The sequence below is a fragment of the Pogona vitticeps genome, chromosome 5 (assembly GCF_051106095.1).
Source record: "Pogona vitticeps strain Pit_001003342236 chromosome 5, PviZW2.1, whole genome shotgun sequence".
NCBI lineage: Eukaryota > Metazoa > Chordata > Lepidosauria > Squamata > Agamidae > Pogona > Pogona vitticeps.
Window position 1 is genome coordinate 60,677,340 of NC_135787.1, and position 25,890 is coordinate 60,703,229.

The window sequence follows — 25,890 nt, forward strand, 5'->3', positions numbered from 1 at the left end:
CCACTGTATTTCAAAAAACAGTGCAACCTTTTTCATGTACTAAGATGTAAAAACCACTTGCCAGGTCCTGTTCATTGCAGGAGGAATGTAGAAGCTTCTTCAATCTCCTGTTGCTATTCTACAAGCTGGAGCGAACCCTGTTATTTTCAGTGGGGTTTATGCTCATGGATAGAGGCGGTAGATACAGTAGGATCCTGTACCTACTACCTCTATCCATGAGTATCCAATTCCACAATCTACCATAGATGTCAGAAACCACAGATATGAGGGAACCCTTTATACAACATACTAGGGATGGCACAAAGGCCACAAGGGGGCACCCTTATATGTTGTATATATGGCTGCAGCAAACCACGGATAAGTGAAATCATGAATACCAATCCACGAATACAGGGGTCCTACTGCATCTTTTTTGTGGAATCTTCCAGAGGATTGCAGTGCAGATAACAATGCAACTTTGAATGCACAGTACAAAGCAATAGGATACTATTCACTGTGTTCGCTGGGTCTTACTCCCCCATAAATTTACATAATGATTGCATTTTTAATTTCCAGATTACTTTGCCAAGACAGTTTAACATTTGTTAAAGTGTCTCAGACTGTTGAATTACTGCAGCAAAATCTATAGGGCTTTCCAAACTATCTTGCTTTGAAAGAGAGACGTCATTGAAGAAATCGGTGTCAGCTATATGAGTGTGTTTGAGACAGTATATTGCTGGCAAGATTAAGGAGCTTCAGTCTCCTTTTCTATTCTTCTTGTAGGTAACTACTTTGATGCTGGAGATAGTATTTTGAGAATTACCTCAATACTGTTTTCTCATAAATTTCGGGAATCGCATTCTTTAGTACGTACTGTTACCATCAATGTCTCTGTTTAACAGAATTGACCAAAAAATGTCTGGAGGCCAGAGTGGGTATGAACTAAGTGAAGCCAAAGCCATTGTGAATGAATTGAAGTCTATCAGAAAGGCCATAATTTCTGGAGAGAAAGAGAAGCAAGATTTAATTCAGGTATTTTAATACCATTTGTACCTTGTCTTTGTTAGGTAATCATGATTCATTCCTTTGCCCTCCTTGAAATAGTTTATTTTTGTGATATGTGCATAGTTTTTTGTTTTGAAAATATGTTGTTTTTAAATGAAACATTGACCTTGAATTTGTTTGATTTCCTATGTGGATTGAGAAAGCACTGAGCCAGAAACAGGCATTGTAGATAGAGCTGGAAGCCTGTTCGTGTTGTTTATAAGTGTTTGAGGTGGATTCTCCAGGTCTGTGAAATCAAATTTCAAAGGAATCCTGTGAAGACCAGTCACAGAACAAAGCAAATGAATCTGCATAATTCAGGGGTTAGAGGTGAGAATGCTGTGACACTTAGATGCTTTTGTTAATTAAGAATTTCCCTTTCCCACTCAGAGTCTACTTCTGAGGTCTGCTTCTGGCCTTGATATACTGTACATCTTTGGCTGCCTCTTCATATAGTAGACACACTTTCCATTCCACCTGTAGATTCTTTGCTGGGTGTTTATCTTTTATAATGAAATATAATCCTGACTTCTTTTTGTTTTTTATTTCAGAGTCTTGCAAAATTGAGAGAGAGGTTCTTTCTTGACCACACTATTGACAGATCAGACACAGATCTGAGGTGCAGCCCAACAAACTCTCAGCTCTCTCTCTCCAGACAGACTTTGGAAGCAGGATCTCAGACAGACATTTCTGGTGATGTAAGTTTTTCATCTCTTTTTAAGGTGGTGAAGGGAAAATTTAGCAGCAGAATATTCTTGAAGGGATTTGAATCAAATGACCAGCAGCTGTGTGTTGCTAGGCATCTTGCTAGTCAAGATGGCTAGAGTATTATGTACATAAATGTTTTTCTTCTGAGCATATTGTCCCATGCACTTGGTACTTTTGTAATTTTGAAGGCTAGATTTCAGAGGCATACTGTTTGTAATTATAAGAATAAATGTTGTTCCTAGAATTTTCTTATGGTTGCCTGATTGCCAAAAAGCAATGTCAGAAGTAATGGGGATGAAGTAGTAGAAAACAGGATGAGACAAATGATTAGGGAATCTAATATTCTGTTAGAGTATTTAGAATGTGGTACGTCTTCAAAAAAAGTAATATTGTCCTTTGGTTAATAACAAATATTCATGGAGGAAGTACGTTTTAAATATCTTTGTCAGGGGCAATTTTCTGTAAAAATTGTGGAAGTCTTTTATAAGCTATTTTGGCTTGAAGGTTTATGTAAGAATGAAGTGGTTAGGAAAGCCCTCCTCAGTAGTACACAAGAGTTCAATTATTATTTTGTATTTTTTCACTCAATAAACTGTTTTCCCCCTGAAAGATTATACTGATAAACTCATGGAAAATTGAAGTGTAAATCATTTTCCCATGAGTTTGTTATTATAAAAACTGGTCAGCACAGATTTCATCAAAAATGTTTTTGTACATCTGAAACTGACTGATGGAATTAACATTTTAGCTTAACAATCTTTGGGATCTCATTGACCGATATACCAGCCATAGGTTTGTATCCACAAATGTTTTCCAAATGCTGGCATATTTCTTTTAGGTAGCATGATGAAAGGCTGTAGAAGTGATTGTACTAGGATTTTCTGAGAAGAAGTCCAAACTTGAATGTGGTTTTTAGCAATCTCAGTTCCATTGAAGTCCTACTTTGAACTTCATTGATCTCCACCAAAGTTCTGAGTTCAAAGTAGTAAGTAACAACCTGGGATGTATTAAACATTGCTTCAAAGTAAGCCTTAAACAGAATTGTACCTGCTTGTGCTTAATGCTGTCCCTGAGTGATTTAGGAGTAAAAATGTAGGTTCCATTTGAAAATATGTGAGTAATTATGAGTGTTTGTGCTGAAGAGCCAATGATTACTGTTTAGAAAGGTGTTGCTACTGATTTAGAGAATGTTGAGTAATTAGATCACTTTTTTTCTTTTAATTGATTTGTGCAATAAGTTTGGTGATTCTGCCAACAGGCTGGTGTCAGGAACATGTCCAATTTAGCGGAGAAGGTCAGACTGAGCCTTCAGTACCAAGATGCCAAAAGAAGGTAATGATGACAACATTCATTTCTTTGTTAAGATGTGAGATTGTATCTGAGTTTCTGAAGTTCCTTAGTCAAGCTAATGCTTGCAGTGACATCTACTGGATGTCTCTAGAAGAAACATTTATATGTGGGTTTGGGATCCGTTGTTTGTATTCTTTCTATCCTGCACAGTCTTAATTATTTGCGTGTTAGGAGATCTGGGTGGGAAAGTTATATAAATATTTGTCAAGTGTGAGAACAGCAGAAACAAAAAAAAACTGCAGCTTCTTATAAGAAAGAGAATGTAGACCATATTGAACGTGCAAATTCAGGAGACTAGAATTTTTCTTACAATATCTATTGAGCTTCCTGGACTGTGTATTAATAGTAAAATAAATACTAACATTACAGTTCAGACATTGCCATATGACTGAGAGATTCTAATGACAAGAAAATGTAATATGTGAATTAAGTGCCCTAAAAGGAGACTTTAATACTTTAGAACACTTGAGGCTCCATCCACAAACTACTTAATCAGAACTGAAGAATACAGAATTAACTTGACATAGCCAGTAAAGTGCTGGACATTAAAATACAAACATAGACACAACAAACAATAACTTCCCACCTGGCATGGGAAGCCATTTTAGAAAATTAGGAGAATTTCAGAAATATCAGTCATTGCAAAGTAGAGACAACTGCTACGGCATTTTTAGAACTCCTTGTCAACATCTTGTAATGATTGGTTGCATATAAAGAATTCTCACTAATGGTAGCTTGTGAACACAATCCAGTTTCAGGTTTGTTCTGTCTCTGTTATTTAATAGCTGTGGATCATAAGGACACCCTCCCAGCCTGTAGCTAAATAATGGAGATTTCATGTATAAAAGTGCAAGTAAGGCAGAGAAAGCAAAGATAGGCTTGTTGCAGACTATGTTAAGGAAGCTGTACAAGGTAGACTAGGAAAGAGTGACATCACATCCGAATGGACAGGGACAAATCAGAGGGTGATGGTCCAAGAAAGTACTTGCAAGATGTATGGAATTTGGAGATAGGCTTAGAAGCAGACCGGTCAAGGCCTAGTTAAAGCATGCAGCACTGTGGGAAGTATTATTTCGGCTAGCTGGCTCCCTTCCTTCCTCAGCATTTTAAGAAGGCAGGAGTATACTTTCTGGAACACTTCCAAAGACCTCAAACAAATCTTTCAGCATATTATAAAATCTGTCTTTTAAAATGAAGGCAAGTGTTGACAAATTGTGCTCGTCAAGGTGGCTAAAATTGTAATTCACAGAGAAGTACAGTATTAAAGTATGTTAAGTGTCTTGACAGTGGTAAAAAGATGTTGTCTCAAAGCCTAAGAGGACATTTTAGTGTTAGCGTAGGCTCTTTTAAATAAAATGGCTAATTGAAAGGATGTCAGTTGCAATAGCAAACAACAGCATTGAAAAGTGGGGAGAAGCCCCTGTGAGACTACCACTTCATCTTATAAATCATTGCACACCTGTCAGAAACCATTATTTTCAGGTAATACGAAGGTTGGCTATATTTGAACTAGTGACCAAGAGAATAAATCTATGGCATTCCATGATCAACCCTGAGCCTCCAAGCTCACTTTTCTCCACAATGGCCTTTGTGCACATACACACAAAGTTTTAAATCCAAAGTGATGATTTCCCCCCCTCAAAAATTATGTTTCTACTGTAGATAATGATCTCTAAAACAATGAGTCCCCAGATATTCTTAGACTGCAACTCCCAGAAATCCTAACCAGCAGAACTAGTGGTGAAGGCTTCTGGGAGTTTTAGTCCAAGTACACCTGGGTACCCAAGGTTGAGAACCACTGATCTAAAAGAAATCAAAAGGAAATTACAGTGCAAAAGATTGCAAACTGAATTTTAGAAGGATTTTAAAACAGCTAGTTGGATAAAAGAAAAAAAGAAAAAGATAACAGAACTCATAAGGCTAATCAAAGATCTTGCTAAAGGGAAACCAAAATAGAAATTTCAGGAAAAACAAAATTAGACATAGAATTTCTCTGTATGATGCCATTCTACTCTGTATATCACACCACTCATTCCTGTTAAGTCATAATTATTGATCGGGGTCTATGATGTAGACTTTGTGCATGGACCTATATAATATGGTTGACTCATTAGATTAAGAATAGGTATCATATATGTGACTTCAGCCTATACATTTTGGATTTACATGTGTAGGCCCCACTCTAGTGGGCTTTTGAATGAGCATCTAATGACATTGCAATTGAGGCAGGCAAGTCAGCTGGAGTGGAGTGAAGTTGAATTGTGCTCCTGCATTTGCTTCCCACCATGCAGAGGTTAGTGCATGAATCTGTGTCATCTGGTCTAACACAACATATGTTACAAAAAGCCACAAGGTTCGGTTTTGTCTCCTATGCTATTTAACGTCTACATGAAACCAGTAAGAGAGGTTGTCTGCAGTTTTGGGGTTCAGTGTCACCAGTATGCAGATGATACCCAACTCTCTCCCTGTGTCCTTAACCATCTAAATCCAAGGATGTTGTTTCAGCTCTAAAACAATATGTAGTGTCAGTAATGCACTGGAAGAAGGTGAATAAACTGAAGCTGAAGCCAGATAAAACAGAGGTACTCCTAGCTGCCTGAAAAACTGATCAAGGAACAGGCATGTAGCCAGTGCCGGATGGGGTTACACTCTGAAAACACAGGTGTGCATCTTGAGGGTGCTCGTGGACTTTTCTCTGAGCCTGAATGCCTACGTCTCGGTGGTGCCCAGGAGTGCCTTTGCACAGCTTGTTCCTGGAGAGGTCTGATCTGACCACAGTGACACATGCCTTAGTTACATCATGGCTGAACTACTTTAATGAACTCTTTGCTGGGTTACATCTGGAAAGTGTTTGGAAACTTCAGGAGCCTTGTGGCGCAGTGGTTAAACCATTGTACTGCAGCCAAAACTGTGCTCATGACCTGGGGTTCAGTCCCAGGTAGCGGCTCAAGGTTGACTCAACCTTCTATCCTTCCAAGGTTGGTCAAATGAGTACCCAGCTCGCTGGGGGGCGAGCAATGTGTAGCCTGCATAATTAACTTGTAAACTGCCCAGAGAGTGCTTGAAATGCTATGGGGCGGTATATAAGCAGCACGCTTTTGCTTTTAGTTCCAAAACACAGCTGTCAGATTACTAACTTGGACTTGTCAAGGGATCATATAACCCCCATTACAGCATCTCCACTGGCTGCCGATCTGCTTCTGGGCACAATTCAAAGTGTTGGTTCTGACCTATAAAACCCTAAATAGGTTGGGTTCAAGCTGTTTCAGTGACTGCATCTTCCTTTATTGGCCTGCCCATCTGTTAAGATAATCAGGAGAGACCTTTCTCTTGGTTCCACCTTCCTCACAGGTGCATTTAGTGAGGACATGTTGCTGCTCCCAGACTTTGAAACTCTTTCCCACAGAAGGCCAGGCTGGCCCCATTTTTCCATCCTTCTGCTAGCAGGCAAAGACCTTTCTCTTCAGGCAAACATTCTCTTAATGACTGGCTGCCTGAGAGGGGTTGTTAAATGGATGGTTGTACCTTAATACTTTTTGTGGTACTTTTGTTTACTGTCTTTTTGTGTAGTTTTAGTATATGCATGCTTACTATTTTTAGCTTTAAATATTATCTTCTAATGATGTAAGCTGCCTTGGGTCCTTTGTAAGGAGAAAGACATGGTAACAGAATTTTAAATAAATAAATTAAAGTATCACAACGACATACTTGCTACAACGTGCTTCAAGTTTCTGATGCTGATACTTACATCATATTGATTTGCCCTGTCTAAACATATGTTTCTGTTAAACCACGGATTCTTGGACTGATTAAGGTGCCTATTGCTCATCCTTTCTCTCCCTCAATGTGTCTACCTCTATATATATTAGGATGGCAAACATAAAGATTGAACTGTCTAAGATAGATAGTGAAGCTTGGCCTGGGGCACTGGATATTGAAAAGGAAAAACTGATGCTGATTAATGAAAAGGAAGAACTGCTGAAGGAGCTTCAATTTGTCACCCCACGTAAACGTACTCAAGATGAATTGGAGCATCTGGAAACAGAAAGAAAAAGACTGGAAGAGGAGCTGTCTGGGAAAAGCATTCCTAGTGAAGAATTTACAGAGAGGTAATTTCCCTTTCCTTCTAACACCAAGCATTTCTTTCTTTAGTTTAACCTTTATACTCATTGTAGAGGATGGGCTTACTTCCCTTTGGTAGTAGTTCTGTGTAGATTTTAATTAAATTTATTATTAGTCTGCTGGGCAGTAACACAAGGTGATCTTCACACTGTGACACCACTCACTGAGTTCATATTCTTTCAAGCTCTGTTTTGTTCTGCATTTGTGACCAGCATGAAAATACTTAGGTCTGATGTTAAGTAGTTGAAAAAAGCTAGCAGAGTGTAATACATCATTGGAAGATTGTGTAGTATTAGCTGCAACCTGCATGAACTCTTCATTGCTAATGTTATCCTCACTGTTCCAGTATTGGAATCTCTTATGCTTGATAGAACTAATATATCACACATGTGCTAGCAATCAAAAATTTAAAAACATAACGGTTTCAATTCAAACCTGCAATTGCCAGGCTCTTCTTATTTGCACTACAATCCACAGCGCATGTTCTCAGTATACAGTGGACCCTCGACTTACGGAATTAACCCGTATTGGAACGGTGGCCACAGGTCGAAAAATTCCATAGGTTGAGGGTCCATTTCCCATAGGAATGCATTGAAAACCATTTAATCTGTTCCAGGCAAAGGAAAAAAAATCCTGGGCTTCCAAAGCTGCACCCGCTGCCCTCTGTCTCCCGTCCCCGGTGCCCTCTGCCTTCTGTCCCTGTGTGGACAGAAGGCAGAGGGCATCACGGATGGGAGACAGAGGACAGTGGGTGCAGTTTTGGAAGCCCGGGAAGCCGAAAGCCGCTCTGCCCCTGCTGCTGGCTTTCTGAGCCGCTCTGCCCCTGCTGCCAGCTCTTGGCTTCACAACTCCCTTCACTGTCCCTGTCTCCCGTCCCTGGTGCCTTCTGCCTTCTGTCCCGCTGCTGGCTTTCTGAGCACTCCTGCTGCCAGCTTTCAGCTTCCCAAGCTTCACAACCGCCTCCACTGCCCACTGTCTCCCATCCCTGGTGCCCTCTGCTTTCTGTCCCTGTGGGGGCAGAAGGCAGAGGGCAGCAGGGATGGTAGGCAGAGGGCAGTGGGGGCGGCTTTGAATTTCCCACCCTTTTCCCCGCCTTTCATAGGTCGAAGCTCCGGCCGCAAATCGAACTAAAACTTTATGGCCAGAGCTTTTTGTACCTCAAAATTTTCGTAAGTAGGGACCTTCGTAAGTCGAGGGTCCACTGTACATACTTAAAAAGAGAATGGAAACATCTTGTAGTAAAAATATAATTTATATGTAGTCACATCATGGTTTATTAATCCAAGTGTCTTGGCATATTGTTATGTGCCAACACAGCCAGTAGTAATTATAAGTAACCTTTCTTTCAGATGATCAGTGATGTTGTTATGTCGGCCAAATGATTCTGGATCACTTTGCATCTCATGAGCTGGCTGGATAGCTCAGTGAGTTAGGTATCTGGCTGCGGAGCCAGAGGTTGGGAGTTCAATTCCTCAGTGAGCCTCCTGTGAACAGAGCCAACCTGTGTGGCCAGGGGCAAGCTACAGAGTCCCCCAAGGCCCCCAGAAGAAGGGAATAGTATACCACCTCTGTGTTCACTATATCTAGAAAACCCTGAAAAGGGTCACCATAAGTCAGAATTGACTTCATGGCATGTTATGATGATGATGATGATGATGATGATGATGATGATGATGATGATGATGATGATGATGATGATGATGATGATGATGATGATGATGATGATGATGTAGTATACAGTATCATGACAACCTAAATCTCCAGAGGAACCTTGTTTTACCATTTAGGAATAGAATGCTTATACCACCTGATAGTATTTGCTGGTCTTCTTTTGCCTGCTTGAACAGATGAGCAAACTGCAGACTCTCTGTATGCGATTTGTTTATCTTGATATCTGAACTGGATATTTTGCATGATTTCTTCCCAGTCTATGGTGTATAACTCTGCTGAGAGGCAAGCCAAAATCCCATATTTGGATGTCAAAATAAACAAATGGTGGACAGTGATTATATGATACGCTTATCTGTTCTCACTGGCAGTATGAACCAATGTCTTGGTGAGCATGAGTGTTCCCCTCTCCCATCCTAAGGCTGGCATTTCTTTAAATTAACACTGGTAAAACTACGAACAGGTCAGCAATCCATAGGTATCATTTATCAATTTTGTCCCACCTCCAACTCTCACAATTATTTCTGCGGACACCCTTATTGGTAAGTGTCGCGATCCCCCCAGGCCTTCACAAGGTTCTCGTTCTTCTTTCTTCTTCGCTGCCACCAGATATTAATACTTTAATATCAATTGAGTATTGAGACACATGCGTTAACAAAACATAAGTCCTTTATTTAACTAGGGAAGTTGATAATCAATAAATCTTTGTGGGGTAAATCACAGGTTGCAGATCACTTTCAATTGAATCAGTTTGGATACTATTTCAAAACTCTCTTAACCCTCTACTTTAATCTATTCTCTTACAATCCTCTAACTCACTCTTCTCTCACCTTTTAAGCCACACACAGTCTCTCTTCCTCTCTCAGACTCCATCCACCAGTCTTTTTATCCAGCTCCCTCCCCCCTTGGCTTCGCCTTCCGTTCACTCATTGGCTTCTGCTTCAATGTTCTGCGGTGACGGATAGGTGAGAGGGGTGTTCGCTACAGTAAGTGATTTTGTAGTTTAAATATTCAAATAATGATAATTGTGACCATTTGTGAGTGGCCCCACCCCACCCCTCCATGACGAAATGGAGAGCAGCTGCTGGGATAGGCTCTTTATTGGAGCAACAGGCCAAACTATAAAACTTAGCTTGGGGTGCCAGAGAGCTAACTTCACTCCCATAGTCCTTGGGAACATGCCCCTCAAAGGTCTTTTACTGGGAGGAGCCTTGTCTTGTCTCGCCTCCTCTACTAGCTCCAGGACACCCCATAGGTATGCCAGGCTCCATGTGCTATATGCAGGTGGGCAGCAGTCCTTGGAAGCACATGGCAAAGGCCCCGTCCCCCACTAGGCCCACTGGCAGCTACCATTCCATAAGTATGGTAGTCCTCTTGGAAGGCATGGCCAAACTCTACATGGAGCTGGCTGGTCTCTCCCAGGTGGCAGGGTGTGGAGTGAGGGGCAACCAGAGGGTGTCCTTTAGGATGCTCGTAGGGAGGAGATGTGGTGGGCTTTCTGTGGTAGGGCCACTTGCCCCTGCTGCCTCCTCTGTCAGCAGTGGGCTCATCACTGGTTCTCCAGCCTCCTGGTGGCACTAGCAGTTTGACCCAGCAGCTCAGGATTGCAGAAGCAGACTGTCTCCCATCCAGCCTTCAACTTCTCCAGTACCGATAGTACCTCCTGCACCTCGCACACCTCCCAGTCCACAGCATCCACCCAACAGTCCTCCTGTACTGTGTTTCTTAAATCACAGTCCTGCCAAGGCTACACTTGTGACCTCAAAGACATTGCCCGCCTCTTCTTCTCTGAGTCCACAAGTAACCTGCTGGTTGAAAATCTCACCATTACTCTTGGGGAGGTGGAGAGCCACTCATGCAAGCAGGGGGACTCTCGCCAGTCCTACATCATCAGATGAAAAAAAAAATTGGTAATACACATGTAGTATAGTAAGTGAAAGTCCAATTGACAAAGGAAAACATTTAGTACAATCAGAAATATCTGTCTTCCTTCTTGCCTGCCATGGACTTGAAGCATTAATAGATTAAGTAGAATAGATTTTCTGGGGAAATAGTGTGAATTTCCCATACAGAGCTCTGCTTACAGAGACATAGTTCTCTGAGACCATTAAAAATGATTAGAAAAATCCTTGTTGGTCTCAAAAGAAGAAGACTGAGTGATCCCTAAATGGTTGTTGAAAATCAAGGAGATAAAAACCAGCAATTCTATGTTCTTCTAAACTTAAGTATGGATCTATTGTACTCACTAGACCTTTTGAATTTCTAAACCTAAAGGTTTTGGTGTATTCAGGTATCCATAGTTGCAGATGAACAGATCCTTTTCCATAAGAAAAAGTATTTTTCATAAGTTTGTAACTTTTTGTCCTGATGTGCACATCTGCTTATAAGAGAGAGTTTTAATTTAATGCTTTTCAGATATGAACCCTTTGTCTGCTTTGTGCAGTTCTGCCTCTAGCAAGTTATTGTCATCGCTACAGAGGAAGAGAAAGCCTGTCTTTAAAGTATATGCTATTAGATTTTTCACAAGTTAGCAGTGTGTTACAGTGCAGTAGGGAACAGGCAGGACCCATTCAGACAACAAAGAGTATAATATCTGAAATCGTACCACAACTGCTTGGATTAGAATACTGCAAAATCTTGCAGATTGAAGCTATCCTATAGAATGCTAGTTTTAGTAGTCATGGGGCAGTTGGGCAGTGGTTGGGACAGCTAGCATATTTTCCATTCCTTCCTGCTTGAGTTCTCCATAGGCAGCTTCAAATCTTATAGGTCTTTCCCCAACCACTTGGGAATGATGGAGGAGAATGACTGAAATCCAGTATTAACTCTCAACTAGAGTAGGCTGTTTGAATGAATGGAATTTATGGAGGAGTTGAATCTCCAAATCTCCACTAACTCAATTGGTCTACTCTACTTCTGCCTTACTACTGGGTTTTTCACCCATATTTCACCCATATAAAACGCTGTACTGCAGCTAAAACTGTGCTCACGACCTGGGGTTCAAATCCCAGGTAGCCGGCTCAAGGTTGACTCAGCCTTCCATCCTTCCGAGGTCGGTAAAATGAGTACCCAGCTTGCTGGGGGGGCAATGTGTAGCCTTTATAATTAAAATTGTAAACCGCCCGGAGAGTGCTTGTAGCGCTAGGGGGCGGTATATAAGTCCAATAAATAAATAAATAAATAAATAAATAAATAAATAAATAAATATTACTTTTCCTTCATCAGACAGATGACATTTTTTGTTTTTCTATTTTTGCACTTTTGTGGACTTCAATTTTCATATTGGCTTGCATTCTTAGTCTTCTGGTTTAGCTTTTCTTGTCTCCTCTCTCTTTTGTTGCTCTAATCTTTTTAATCATAGTCCCACTAATTTTGTTGACCACAATTTGGACCTGGTTATTGTTTATGATGCTTTGCCTCTCATCTCAATTCTCACTCTCCTTAATAAATCAGTGTGATGTTTACCCCGTGGCCCCTGCTTGTTTCACCGAACAAAGAGCTCACGTGAGTATCCCAACATATCCTTTACCTCGCTGCCGTTGATCTCTTTACCAACTATATTTCCTATGAAAGACTGAGGTCCATTCAGTACTTAACTTTGAAATAAAAACAGGTTTATTGGTTACAAGCTGTTTCAGGAGTAGTTCTTAAGCACATTCTTAAAGTTACACAAAGTTTCACTATTTTCCTTTAACTTCTTCTGTCTTAACTAATACAGATAACACTCTGACTATTCACTCCTTAAATTCTCTCTTTGCCTTAAACCCAAACTATCTTCCTTTCTCTTCAAACCTTTCTCTCTATCTCAAAAACCCTACCTATGTCCATCTAAATTCCTCCTCCTCCTGCTGAGTCTCTTATACCTTGTGACTCCGCCCCTCCAGCACTCCCATTGGTCTATGCAAATAGCATATGCATTTTCATGACCTGAGTGAACGCCACAATCAGCAATCAAGTTTCATTAATTCAGTGGCATTACTCAAGTCATTATTTACAACTAAATATGCAGGACAAGGAGTGCAACTGCATCATGAGGGAAATGCGAGTTAACGTGCATTATTTTGCTGCAAAGTTGTACTGGGGCCACAGAAACAGAGCAGGAAAAAAAGCCTTCCAGTCGCAGTTTCATTTGAAGCACCTCTAGGGTGGCACAGTGCAAAGGAATTGCTTTAGGAAGGCTTTCCTTCCTCTCAGTCACTTATTTTGATGTCTTATCTTGCTAGCAGAAATAGTTAAAAGTTAAATAAATAAATAAATAAATAAATAAATAAATAAATAAATAAATAAATAAATAAATAAATAAAGAAGACTGTGCTGGTGGGGAACTTTTTTTTAAGAGTTTACTTGGAGAGGCTTTGTGGAGGGAGGTGAGTGCTGGTTCTGCTTGTGTGTACATGCATGTGCAGTTCTTTGTCCTCTCTCAGGAGGCAAGAGGAAAAGTGATTTGTCAAAACACTGCTTTGTGTATGTGCACGCTTATGCTTGCTTGGTCTCAGAAAGGCAGTAGTTTGACAGCAAACCATAATCATGATGGTTTGGTTTTGCATGTCTGCCCCATACCCCCCAACAGCCTACATCGCTGAAAGACCACCTACAGACATGCTCTACAACTGTTCCCCTCCCCCTTACAAGAATGTATCAGCTAGTCGCATGGGCAGAACCCTGTTTGAATAATTTTGGTTAGAAAAAAGTAGAAGCCCTCCAGTGGTAGAAGGGGGGGAAAGTCACTTTGGAAGCAAAAAAGGCTGGACCATTTCAATTCAGCCTTTGTGTCATGCAATCAGTAAAAAATACTTCAAATTCACCTACTTTATAAGCAGAGCAAATCCCACAGTAAATGACCATGTAGTCACACTCTGACTTTCTCTCCGCTTCTCCAGACCTTTGTTTTCCCTCTCTCTCTTGTTTTAATTTGAGCCTGCTACTCTTCACTCTGCTCAGAAATTTAGGACATTAACTTTTGATCCGGCTTGCAGAATTGCTCTACCCAAAGTTCTCCATTCTCTCTCATATTTTTAACATTGCTCCTTTCAAGCTGTTGATTTTACTAAAACCCCTTTTCAGGTCCACATTCTGTCTTATGTTGATTCCTAAAATGTGTTGTTCGTTGTTCTTCCTGTTTCTCCTTTTAAATCAATTCTCTTTCTTTGCTCCTTTTCTCATTTTTTATTTCTCTGCACTTTAATCGTATTATAGTCCTATGTGTTTCCCTTCAGTAGCTGATTCTACTGTTTTGTGTTAGATTTAGTACTCTTCTTCTAACCTCTAAAGTCTCTTTGTGGCCTTGTCCCTTCTTATCAAACCATTTGTCTGTCTTAGTTTTCTTGCTGCTTACCTCCTTGGTGTACCAATTCATCAAACACCAATCTTCTTAAACTTCACTTCCATTGTGCTATTTCTTGTCCCCGTATATGTCGAACTTTCTGCTGAATATACTGCTCAGCTTCTCTTGTTTGCATTTTACAATATCATTAAAACCCTATTTTCTCTCCATTTCGCATTTGTTGTTTTGTTTTAATTTTTTTAAAATCTTGCTTGCTTCCAAGTTATTTTTAAATTTAATTTTAGACTATTTCCCTATCAGCTACTCTCAGTCCCAGCTAGGGCATTGGGACCCCCCTCAACCCTATTCTTCTTTTATCTCTCCGTCCCTCCCTCTCTTAAGATTTTGAGCCTGTAGACATAGGACTGTGTTTCATTTTAGTAAATCACATAGTGCTTTTTAGGTAGTTTTGTATGATGATGAAGATTTCAGCAGAAAGAAGGGAATTAGAGCTGAGGTCACATGGATAAGAAGACTACAAAGAAGACAAAAAAATTGGGGCTACAGGAACCAAATAGGTGGGAAGCTGAGACTTTGTGGGCATGCTGTTGGAGTATTTGGGGATTGATTCATAAGAATGTTAAAATGTTCGGAAAGAAAACATTTCTGTCCCTGTCCCCTGCCCCCAGATCCCAAAGTTCCATGGAATCCCTTTAGTCATTGGGAAGTGAGGCCATGGGACAAGGAGAAGTTTCTAATTATTGAAATTGCCACTGCCAGTAAACTCCACCTGCTAGTGGTGATTTTCAGTAGTTAAAGACTTCCCTATACTGTAGCCCCCAGTGACTTCCCAACAATGAAATGGGTTCAATGGGAGCCTTGAGTTGTTTCTAAAAAAATCACTACCACTGATGACATCATTAGCCTTATGTAGCATAATTTATCAAATAGGATTTCAGCCAATGATGACAGGAAAGCTGTTAGCTTTTGCTCCCTACCAGAACAAAAGAAGACTTTTCTGAATGCAGTTGTGGCACTTGTTTAATTTTTTTAAATAGAAGGACTAAAGCATTGTCTAAGTAAATATTGAATATACATCAGGATTTTAGATTATTCAAATAATCTAAAATTGAATTGCTTCTGTTTATTTCCAAGACATATGACAAAACAAATCAGCAAATATATTTTGTGTGTACAAAATTTTAAAGAAATCTAATCTGCCCTAGAGCAATGGTTTTTTTTTTAATTCATTAGGACAACTATAGGGGTAAATATAGAGGAGTAGCAAATACACCAGACACAAAGAGCATATTAACCTGAATTCAATTGTGAGATCCTGCTGGATTAGAACCAATGAATCAATGAAACTTACAAAGTTCCTATTGATTAATTTTGTCTGTCCTAATCTACTCTAGTTGGAACTAACAGCTGGATTTTGATTACTGAATTCCATTAAATAAATCTAGACCTTTCAGAGTATCTGACACCTAACAAGCAAAATTGCCAAGTGCTGTGCCTTCACTCCTAAGCAAAATTGTTCACAGTGTCCTGATAATCAATTGTTCTCACTACCACATAGGTACTACCACATACCACATACTTTCCATGGACCAACAAGGAATTTATGCTCACATTAGGCCCGTGTATATTTGACTTGTATAAATCAGTTGAAATAGATTCTCCACTAAACAGCCAGTAATCAAAGACAATTTTTTTCTATTTAACAACTTTGTTTTAAATGCTGTGGATTTCAAAAGAACAACATGGTAAAAAAGCATTAGCATAAGAGACGAGTCTGCTTCCACAGTCCTGATTCCCAACAACATACAGCAGTTACATAGGGCACCTGAAGTTTCTTTCATTCTGTCAAATGGAGAAGTTGTCTAATCAGATATACTGTAGATCAAGCATCATCCTCAGCAGTTCTGAGAAAGTCACCAGTTTATTTTTTCTTTCAGCTCCTTAAAAACCTTGTCTTCCACTACTGTGTGTTTTCTCCAGATATGTGAATGAATTCTTACAACTCTTGACCATATAAAGTAATAATAATTTTTAAAGTTTGGTAGTATTGCCTTTGTGCAGGTTGGTTCCAGTAAATGACATTCACAGAGAGTTGTTTCTCAGGATATGGCGTCGTAAATACATAGGGGCCATAATATGCACAAGAGTTGAATTGAATATTAACAGATATTTTTGCAAAGCTTATAACAGGGAATGAAGCCACTCACAATGACAAAGAGTCCAAGCAAATGAAACAAATAACTGAATGAATTAGCTAGAGTTCTGTGAAGCAGGCTTTGAAAAAAGTTATAACCACATGCTGTGCTGATCCCATGTTTAAATAGCAAAATGAGGTCATTTTACAGGAATAGCAGGATAGAAATGGTTTTAATAAATAAATTAGAGTCTTTTGCTCTCAAGGAAACAAGTCCATTCAAAGGAAGATTGTCCTTTGTGAACGTATTTAGCTCACTCAGACAAAGCATATCCCATTCCTAATAACCTCAGGAGTAATTGAAGACATTATTTGCTTTGAAAATGCTATCTTGAAAGAGTAAGTAAATAAATTAATATATTGAAAGAGCCATGGTAAAGGGTCCTCAGCTACCAATAATTTGGTGCTAAAAACAAATCCAGACTTCTCTGTTGTTTACAGACTTTAGTAACGTAGACACCACAAGGGAGAATTAAAACCCTTAAATCAGTACAATATATACTGAAATATGTCCCTGCTCAAAAGAGTGCTTATAATTCCAGCTCTGAGGATTTCTCAGTGAAATCCATAACACTAGAAAGATTTTTTTTTCTTTTTAAGTGTGATAACAGCATTTTCAGGTTTTACTAACTTTAAGTAAGATTAATCACAGCTTGGGCAGGTTCAGAGGGCATGACAGGGTACAGCTGATCTAAGACAGAACTGAAGGTTTCAGGACTCCTCTGCGTGAGCAAGATGGAACAGGGAGGAGGAACACAGTAGCTGGCGAAAAACAATCCTCATATTCATACTGCTACACTGAAGAGAGGCAGCAGGATGTTCTGGTTAGGAGTGTTGGCCTGGGAGTTGGAAGATCCAGGCTATAGCCCCCAGTGACCTTGGAACAGTCACTGTCTCTCTCTGATCTTTTTTGCTGGGTAGTTGTGAAGATAAAGTGGGAAGAAGAGGAGCCATGTACTGTATTTTTCCGTTTATAAGACACTACTTTTTCCCTAAAATCATTACATTAAAAATTGAGGGGCGTCTTTTACACGGAAGTAAGCTGAGATAGCTGAGGAGAGAACAAAATGGCACATACCTTGCCTCTGTAAACAAGTTTCAGTCATGAGGCTTAGCTTCCTACAGTCGGGAGACTTCGTTTCCTCCAATCACGAGCCTTATGGAACCGATGTCAGCTGATCCTGAACAAACCAATTGGAACACACCTCCTTGGAGGTGGAGTCAGTAGGTTCAGATTCGACAGAGACTCAAAATATCAGATGTTCTGAGACCAAAGGCTGAATCCTCAAAGCCAAGTTTTCTTAATTTGGGGATTAGAAAATTAGGGGGGGTGTCTTATAAATGAGGGCATGTTATAAGCGGAAGAATGTGGTATATTACCTTGAGCTCACTGGGAAAATGGTAGAATGTTGATATTGATGTAACTAATGAATAATTTATGGTGTAGTGTTACATCTAAATACACCCACTGTATTCTAACTGTTCAACTCTAGTTTAGTGTGAGCAGTGTGCTAAGCAGTGTATGGAACATAATAGAGGCCTGTAGTCATGGGGGAATCAGCTTGACTAAGAATAAACCACCATTTCTCATAATCTTCAAATTGTAATCTTTACCCAGGCCTGAGACTTTTGTCAAAAACATATATTATTGATATTAATCTTGATCACTGAGATATAATGGAGGGGGGGTTGTGCTCTGCAAAGAAAACCAGGTGACCCCTTCCCAACCTGATTGTCATGATAGATGGTTTATTCATTGGGATGGCAGAAAGCAATGCCCAGTCAGCTGCAGGAAATCAGGCCATATCCCAGCTGTTTATGATGCATGCGTGTTTTCTGTCACTTCTCTAGATATGTTCATCCTTGTTTCTTACAGTTGTACAATTTTATTTGTAAGTTGAGGTATTTGTTCCGGCTCACTGACTTAGTCAAAACCCAAATGACTCTAGAAAATTCCAGTTCATCCTTTTTGACTGTTGGATAGTTGGAATGTTTGTCATAATTTCAGGGAAACATAATATTTAAGACTTGATGCAAATGTTTGTGCCCATGTTGGAATTTTAAAATGGAAGTGGTTGCAGTATCTGGACTTTAAATTGTTTGTCCCATTTTAAACACATGTTGTTTATCAATTCGCAGAGTGAACATTAAAAAAAATGAAAACTGAATTAAACTAACAAAGAAAAAGCAAAACAAAAACAGAGCAAAAAATTGTAAATATAGTAATGCTAGCACTCACTATTGTTTCTGTCCATGAAGTTTTCTTGGCAAAGATACTGGAGTGGCTTGCCATTTCCTGCTCCAGGTGGACCACGTTTAGTCAGAACTCTCCACTATGACCTGTCTGTCTTGGGTGTCCCTGCACTAGCCCATAGCTTCTCTGAATTGATGAGATGGATGGACAGTGTCTGTGGCGTCCACCCTCATGCCCCTTTGCTTGACCTTCAAGCCCCAGAGCACACGAAGGCAAACACTCTCTTCTTTTACACTTGCTGCCACCAGGGTGATCTCTAAATCACCATTTGCTTCAGAAAGATTCAGGGTCACACTTCAAGCTCTTTTAAATAAAACTTTGGTTTATTGATTACATAGATTCATAAATATCTTCAGTAGCTAATCACATCTAAATTTCCCAAACTACACACTCTATTACTCTGTCTGGCTTTTCTCTCCTGCCAGACTCTTACATTTCTCTCACTGACGCTATCTGACTTAAACTGCCCCCTGACTCTCTGACCCCGCCTCTTATAGCATCTCTTGGCTCCGCCTCTCAGCAACATGAATATTCATAAACAATTACATAATACAACAAGAACCATAGATCTAATAAATGGAGAACGCTACAGTGTCATTGATGCTATCAACATGAATTTGACCCAACTCCAGGAGGCAGTGGAAGACAGGAGGGCCTGGTGTGCTCTGGTCCATGGGGTCACGAAGAGTCGGACAAGACCTAACGACTAAACAACAACAACAGTAGTACTCACTATAAACCATGATTATAAATTTATGATATAGTTTTGCAACATATTACACATATAAATCAGTGTAGGCCTTCCAGATGTCTAGACAAATGTCCTCATAAAATTGACATCTACATGATCCTTCTTCAAATGCAGCTAGTGTTAACAGATCCTGTAACCATTAGCTGATTATGAATGTTTCTCCTTCCAGGCTTGAAATATAAGGTTCTTAGCCCCCATAAGGACTTATAAAGTCCAGTTTCATTGATCTGAGTACAGGAATATAATTTAAGAGAACATGAATATCCAGAAATACCAAAGATTTCCCAAATACTGCATTAATATTAGTGACAACTTCAATCCAAATAAATATGTTACTGGACAAGCCCAGATCAATGATGCATTTCCAATATTATATCTTCAGCTTCTGTCAGAACTTGACAGTCCTTTTCTAAACAACTGCTGTGGAGTCTAGTAGGCTCTAAATGCTATTTTTTGTTGAGCAATCTCAATTTCAAATCTAAAGAAACATCCTGTAAAGATTCTAATGCAGTACACTTTTCCATTGCTTAGATTGTATTTTACCTTCTAATTCCGCATTCTATATTTTAAGCTTTTGAATAGCTATCTGGGATTGGACTTGATAGCCTTACAGGCCCCTTCCAATTCAATTATTCTATGAAAGATCCATTAAGCATTTATATATACGGTTACTGGCTAGAATTTCTACCTGCACTGTTCTAGAAATTGTGTTGCCACCTTCTGTTTGCTATAATAGGGGGAGTATGATAAAAGTATCTGAACCGTGTTTGTAGTTCTCCACCGCCCACAAAAAAAAATCACCCCTATGTCTGAATGCAAGTTACATCGAGGAGATGGGAGGGCAGAATAAAGTGTCTTCACCCACTGCACTGGTTCCCAGACAAAATCAGTAGCCACATCAAAATAAAACATGTGGTAAAAGTGATGGTTGTAAATTAGAAGATTTCTCATAGTTCTTCTAGTATAATACACATTTTGCCCAATGAGAAATTATTAGTATGGTCAAATAGCTATCCAGGCTGATACTCATGCTTGTAATAAAAAATGAACGTTCTCTGGAGACACAAGCAAAGAAAAGTGAAAATCTAGTATTTTAAGGATCCTCAGTGCTCTTAACTGAAGTATTTCCTCCTTTCAACTGTGGCCTGTACTAAAGGAGCATTTAGAGTATTAGGCTGAACATGAACAGTTTTCAACATGTATTTAAATGCTATACTAAAATGCTATATTGAAAGGGGGGCTTCACCCGTCCATTAAGATGTCTACATCACAAAGAAAATAAACCTTAGTGCTAAGCCCCTGGGGCTTACATGTCTGTCTTCCATGCAAAGAAGTACCTTTGATAGGGTCTATCCATTTGAAACCTTGTCTTCTACTACTGTTTCAGACACAAGACTCCCAAAGGAAAAGTTTTCTAAAAGAAGTTTAAACTCTTTCTTAAGAATAGTGTAATTTTTATTCAGACAGCATTTAAATATTCCATGGCAAAGGAGCAACTTAAGAACAATGAAGTTTCAGATAAATTCAAAATAGTTAAAAAGAGCACTAGAGAAATAGTTCAGTGTGACATAGAATGTATGCAAGAGCACTGCTATAACAGAACTGTAAAAAATTTAGCTTAGATTTCATCATACTTAAAAAGCATGATGCCATTAGAAGGCCCAGTGTCTTGTTTTTTTCTTTCTGGCCCTCCCTCAGCATTAGGCTCCTCGGTCGCCCCTCCTGGCTAGATCGGGTGATACGAGTAGATCTAGGGGGAAGGAGGCATTCCACCAAGTATCGAGGTCCGAAACCATTTAGGGCTTTGTATGTAATCATTAAAACTTTGAAATCGATGCAGAATTGAACGGGCAGGCAATGCAAAGTGGGAGAGAGATGTTGGTGTTTCCTCACCCCACTGAGAAGTCTGGCTGCCGCATTCTGCACCATTTGAAGTTTCTCCATCAATCTCAAATGTAGCCCCACGTAGAGCGCATTACAGTGGTCTAATCTCAACATTACGAGTGCATGGACCAGAGTGGTGAGCGTCCCGACATCAAGATAAAGACGCAGCTGGGCAATCCGCCAAAGATGGAAATTGGTGGAGTGGGCCACTGACACTACTTCGGTTTCCATGGTGAGCGCCAGGTCCAGATGGATCCCCAAACTGCGAAACTCACTCTTTGCAGTGAGAGTCATCCCCCCAAAGGAGAGAGAGTTTCCTAAACTGCTGATGGTGGGTCCACCTACCCTCAGGACCTCCATCTTGTCCCAGTTCAGCCTCAGCCCATTTTCCTGCATCCATTGCAGTACAGACTCCAAGCAGCACTGAAGAGACAGAACAGCATCCACTGTAGTTGGGAAAAAAGGAGATGTAGAGCTGGAAACTCCTCTCACTGGAGTTTCCGCATTAGCATTTATTTGCTTTTATACCAATATGATACAGCAAATCATAAAGTGTATTATAATTGAAATACCAGTGCAGATTGATAGATATTGCTTTATCATGTGTAATGTAATGTTATTGTGATAAAAGAGCAATGCAAATGTCTGGTCTAATTCATCAGTTCTGTTGGTTACCATCACTTAGTTAAAGTGCATGACTTTGCCATTGTCGTTTGTTCCCTGGCATATAAATTGTGTTAATGCTCCCAGAGCTTTTAAAGATGTGTTCTGTCTGTAATGCGTGTTGACATATTATGACGTCCAAAGAGTTTTGAAATGTAACTATGGTTCTTGTTTTTTCTAGGTTAAAATTGGAAGAAAAAAAGAATACATTAGTTCAAAAGCTTGAAGAGACAAGTAAGGAAACAACTAAGTTGCATTTGCAGCTGAAAAGGTGAGACTACAATGTAATTTTTGCAAAAGAAGGATAGTGATTTCTCCAGCATAATTATGAATATTAACTTGGTTTGACCAGTATTGTTTTGTTTATGCTAGAAATGTGTTAACTGGAAGGATTTACTTTTCATTTCACAAAAATATTGTATAACTCCTATTTGACTCCTTGCAGCCTAAGTCTCAAAGCCCTGATTCTGCATATAACAAAGCTGGACCAAGAGTAACAGCTGTCAACAGCGATGTCTATGGAAGTGGGCAATAGGAAGAGTTGAACATACTAGCAAATACGTTTTAGTGAGAACAAAATGTTGTACATGCAGTAGTTGACCCAATCATAGCCTGTTACTTATTTTCTGACTGCATTTGGTCTTAGATTCCAAATATTATCAGAATCTTGTTCTGCAGGTATAGCTATCCAGAACATGAATAGCTTCTGAGACTGGCTTTTCTTGTTGATCTTAGCTGTTCTTTGGAATGAGCAATTCTTCATTCACCTTTATAGGAATTCACTTTAATGTGAATCGATTCATTCATAGAGTATTCCAATCAACATCTGCTGAAATAAAAGAAACTATAATCCAACTAACACAAACCTAACTCCCCTTGCAACCAGCAGGATTTACAAAACATTTGCTCCACACACTTGAAAAGAGTGTGAAGCAGCATGCAGGTAATGTCAATGTGTGGTGGAACTGTGGGAAAATACAAGATTGTAGAAATCCAGGAGTATAGTAAAATTAATACAGATACCTTATTTGATCCTAAATAGCCTTACTATCCATTAGTTATACTTAAATGTCAAGTGAGAAAATGCATAGCACCCTTTTCAGGATGGACAGACAAATTAGAACAAAAAATTGGAAAACAAATGGCATTTTGGTATTAGTATGTTTGAATATAATCATTGCAGATAAACTATGCAGATTAGAGCTAAGAAATGGGAACTGGAATGGATTATTAATCTTTTGGTACCAGTTTGTTCAATAAATTATCAAATTAAGTAACTTATCAGAGACAAAGAAAATACGAGATCTCTGAATTCACATGGCAAACTATGGAAACGCACACACTCAGACAATCTTTAAGAAGCAGCTAATTTATAGTTTAAAAATTGACTAATGGACTAATTTGTTCTATAATAACAAAAATGTCATATATAAAAATGGGTTGTACAGGGTTTTTTTTTAAAGGCCATGTATCTAAAAAAAATTATGACTATTGTCACTCTTCATCTTTGGTTACACATAATGCTTTATGTGTTCATGTTCTAAATCTTTCACCAGCAGAAAGGAACAAGTACCACAAGGACAAGAATAGCCCCCCTAAAATTAATAGATTAAAAGTGAAAGGGAATCCTCACAATGTTGCAAACTAGTAAATATCATGTGAAAGACTATTTTGTAAAAAAAAAAACATTTTTGTTGACAAAAATATGGACAAAATAATCTAGAAATGAAGCCAGTTATTCTATAATTGCTAGTAAATATTTGGTACATCCTTACTCAATGGTCATAAATTTGCTATAGTTATTAGTAAACTGGCCTCCAAAATTCTGTCAAGATGCTATGAACAGGCTGTTTTGCAAAATTAGTGCAGCTTTATTTTTTACAGATGTCGTTGTATTACATCTACTTGATAATGAAATGAGATTACATCTTCATGTATTGTCTTTTATTGTAGTCTGAGACTAATTGGATATATATGTATTCGATTTATCTGAGCTGAATGCTGGATCTTTTTCTCCCCAGTCTCTCCGCCAGTACATTATCTGTGTCTTCAGGGAGCAGCTTGGGGTCCCTGGCGTCCAGTCGAGGGTCTCTGAACACATCCAGTAGGGGATCACTGAATTCCCTTAGCTCTACGGATATGTACTATAACCAAGGTGATCAACCTACAGACTTGGATTATCAGTATAAACTGGAGTTTTTATTACAAGAAAAATGTGGTTACATTCCTTCAGGCCCTATTACCACAATTCATGAAAATGAAGTAGTCAGTTCCCATGGGAAAGTGAGATGTAGTGATTCTTCTGCCTCTTCGTGTACAAGTCATGTACCCAAATTAACTGAACCCCCAAAATCTGTGGCATCACTGTCTTCAAGGTCCTCCCTTTCTTCCCTATCCCCTCCTGGATCACCTTTGGTTTTAGAAGGAGCATTCTCAGTGCCTTCACAAAACTCTACATTGCACCACCTTACCACAGACTTTGAGGACTGTGATTTATCCAATGACTTTGCCAGCATTAATCTTTGTGGCAACCAAATGCTGTTGGACTCTGAAGCTAGAGTATCTTCTCAGTCACTTGTGGATGACAAAGACGTTAATGAAAACATTAGCCAGACTGTGTCTCCTTCAAGAAATACAGGTAAAAATTTTGTAAGGTCAAGCCTATATGTTGTAGTTAAGTATGGATATATCTCACTTTTTATACTTACAAACTGTTTTTTCTGTGTCTGCATGGATTTTACTTTTACATCCCCAGTACAAATAAATATTGCTAGGAATGACACGCAGTATTTTAAGAGATGATCTGCTACTGCCAGCAAAGGATTGCAAGCAGCTGAGCACAATTCCTGGCAGGATTGGACTATGAGTTCAGATGGAATGCTGAGGCAAATCTTGTAGAAAAAGGAGGCTGCAGAGTTGGTGTACAGAGTTGGTGCGGAGACAGAGTCTGCTGCAGGCTAGGAAGAAGAGCTGATTCTTAAGAACAGAGGTGGCCAAAATGTGGCCTCCACCTCTTTTCGGACTGCAAATCTCAGTATTCCTTACAGTTGCCTGTGTAGGCTAAGATTAATTGGAATTACAGTCCAACAGTATCTTAGAGGACCACTGTTTGCTGCCCTTGCTTAAGAGTTTGAAGAAGGCGTGTAGGGTGGCAACCATAAGGAATGCTGAGATTTGCAATATGTGGCAATAATGACAGAGACAGTTGGGAGGAAAGATGGGAGGGGATACCAGAAGACAAGTGGATAAGCTGACCCACAGAGGCAGGCAGGGCAGTGGCCCAGACCTGAGCTTACAAGTATTTACAGCCAGGGCATGTTAGCAAAACCAGGAGGTTGCCCTGGGCAGAAGGGAACTGCTGGGAACTAAGTTGATGACCACACCTCCTTACCCTCCAGTCTTCAGCAATTTGCTAAAAGCTTCACCAGGACATAGATAGGGAGGTTTAAGGATCATCTGAAATTATTTATAGTGTCACATGTGTGGTATACTCATTCTTAAGAAAGAACGTAAAATTTCTCACATCTTTATATTTTGCTTAGTTTTCCTGGTTATCCAAGTGGGGGTTTTCAGACCTCTGTGCAACCTCACCTATTCATGTTGTCTTCCCTGGATCCATGGGTCTTTGGGCCAAGACCTTTTTTTTTCAGTGCTTCGAAAAAGCTATCCTGATGCCTACTTGCTTGCTTGAGACAAAGCTAAAACTGCTCGGAAGCAATTCCCTGATGTTGTTTGTTAAACTGACTGAACAAACAAGCCGTCTGAAATTTCCATGCAGCCAACCATTCAGATCTTAACTGCCATCCATTTGCTGCAAATAGGACTGTATTTATGTTTAAAAGACCAAAATGATTTGTCACTTTTGAATCCACAGAGAAGGTGTTTCTTTTTGAAATCCTGCCTCCTAGAGATGAAGAAAGAGTGAGAAAAGAACAATTATTGGTACAATTAGTGCATCACCTACTAAGATATAGGCTGTTTGATGACTC

The 25,890-nt window shown here is 39.5% G+C and overlaps 1 protein-coding gene across 3 annotated transcripts in view; it reads left to right on the top strand.

The window, feature by feature from the left end:
* Positions 1-25,890, top strand: part of WWC2 (WW and C2 domain containing 2) — a 170,795-nt gene that overhangs the window by 96,511 nt on the left and 48,394 nt on the right. For 2 of the 3 annotated variants that reach the window (XM_020803006.3, XM_073001418.2), the window contains exons 6-11: positions 882-1,011; positions 1,575-1,721; positions 2,990-3,063; positions 6,951-7,190; positions 22,083-22,172; positions 23,923-24,539. In XM_020803006.3, coding sequence (XP_020658665.2) covers positions 882-1,011; positions 1,575-1,721; positions 2,990-3,063; positions 6,951-7,190; positions 22,083-22,172; positions 23,923-24,539 — 1,298 coding nt within the window. The remainder of the gene's footprint in view (positions 1-881; positions 1,012-1,574; positions 1,722-2,989; positions 3,064-6,950; positions 7,191-22,082; positions 22,173-23,922; positions 24,540-25,890) is intronic. The other variant, XM_073001419.2, reaches the window with a different exon arrangement.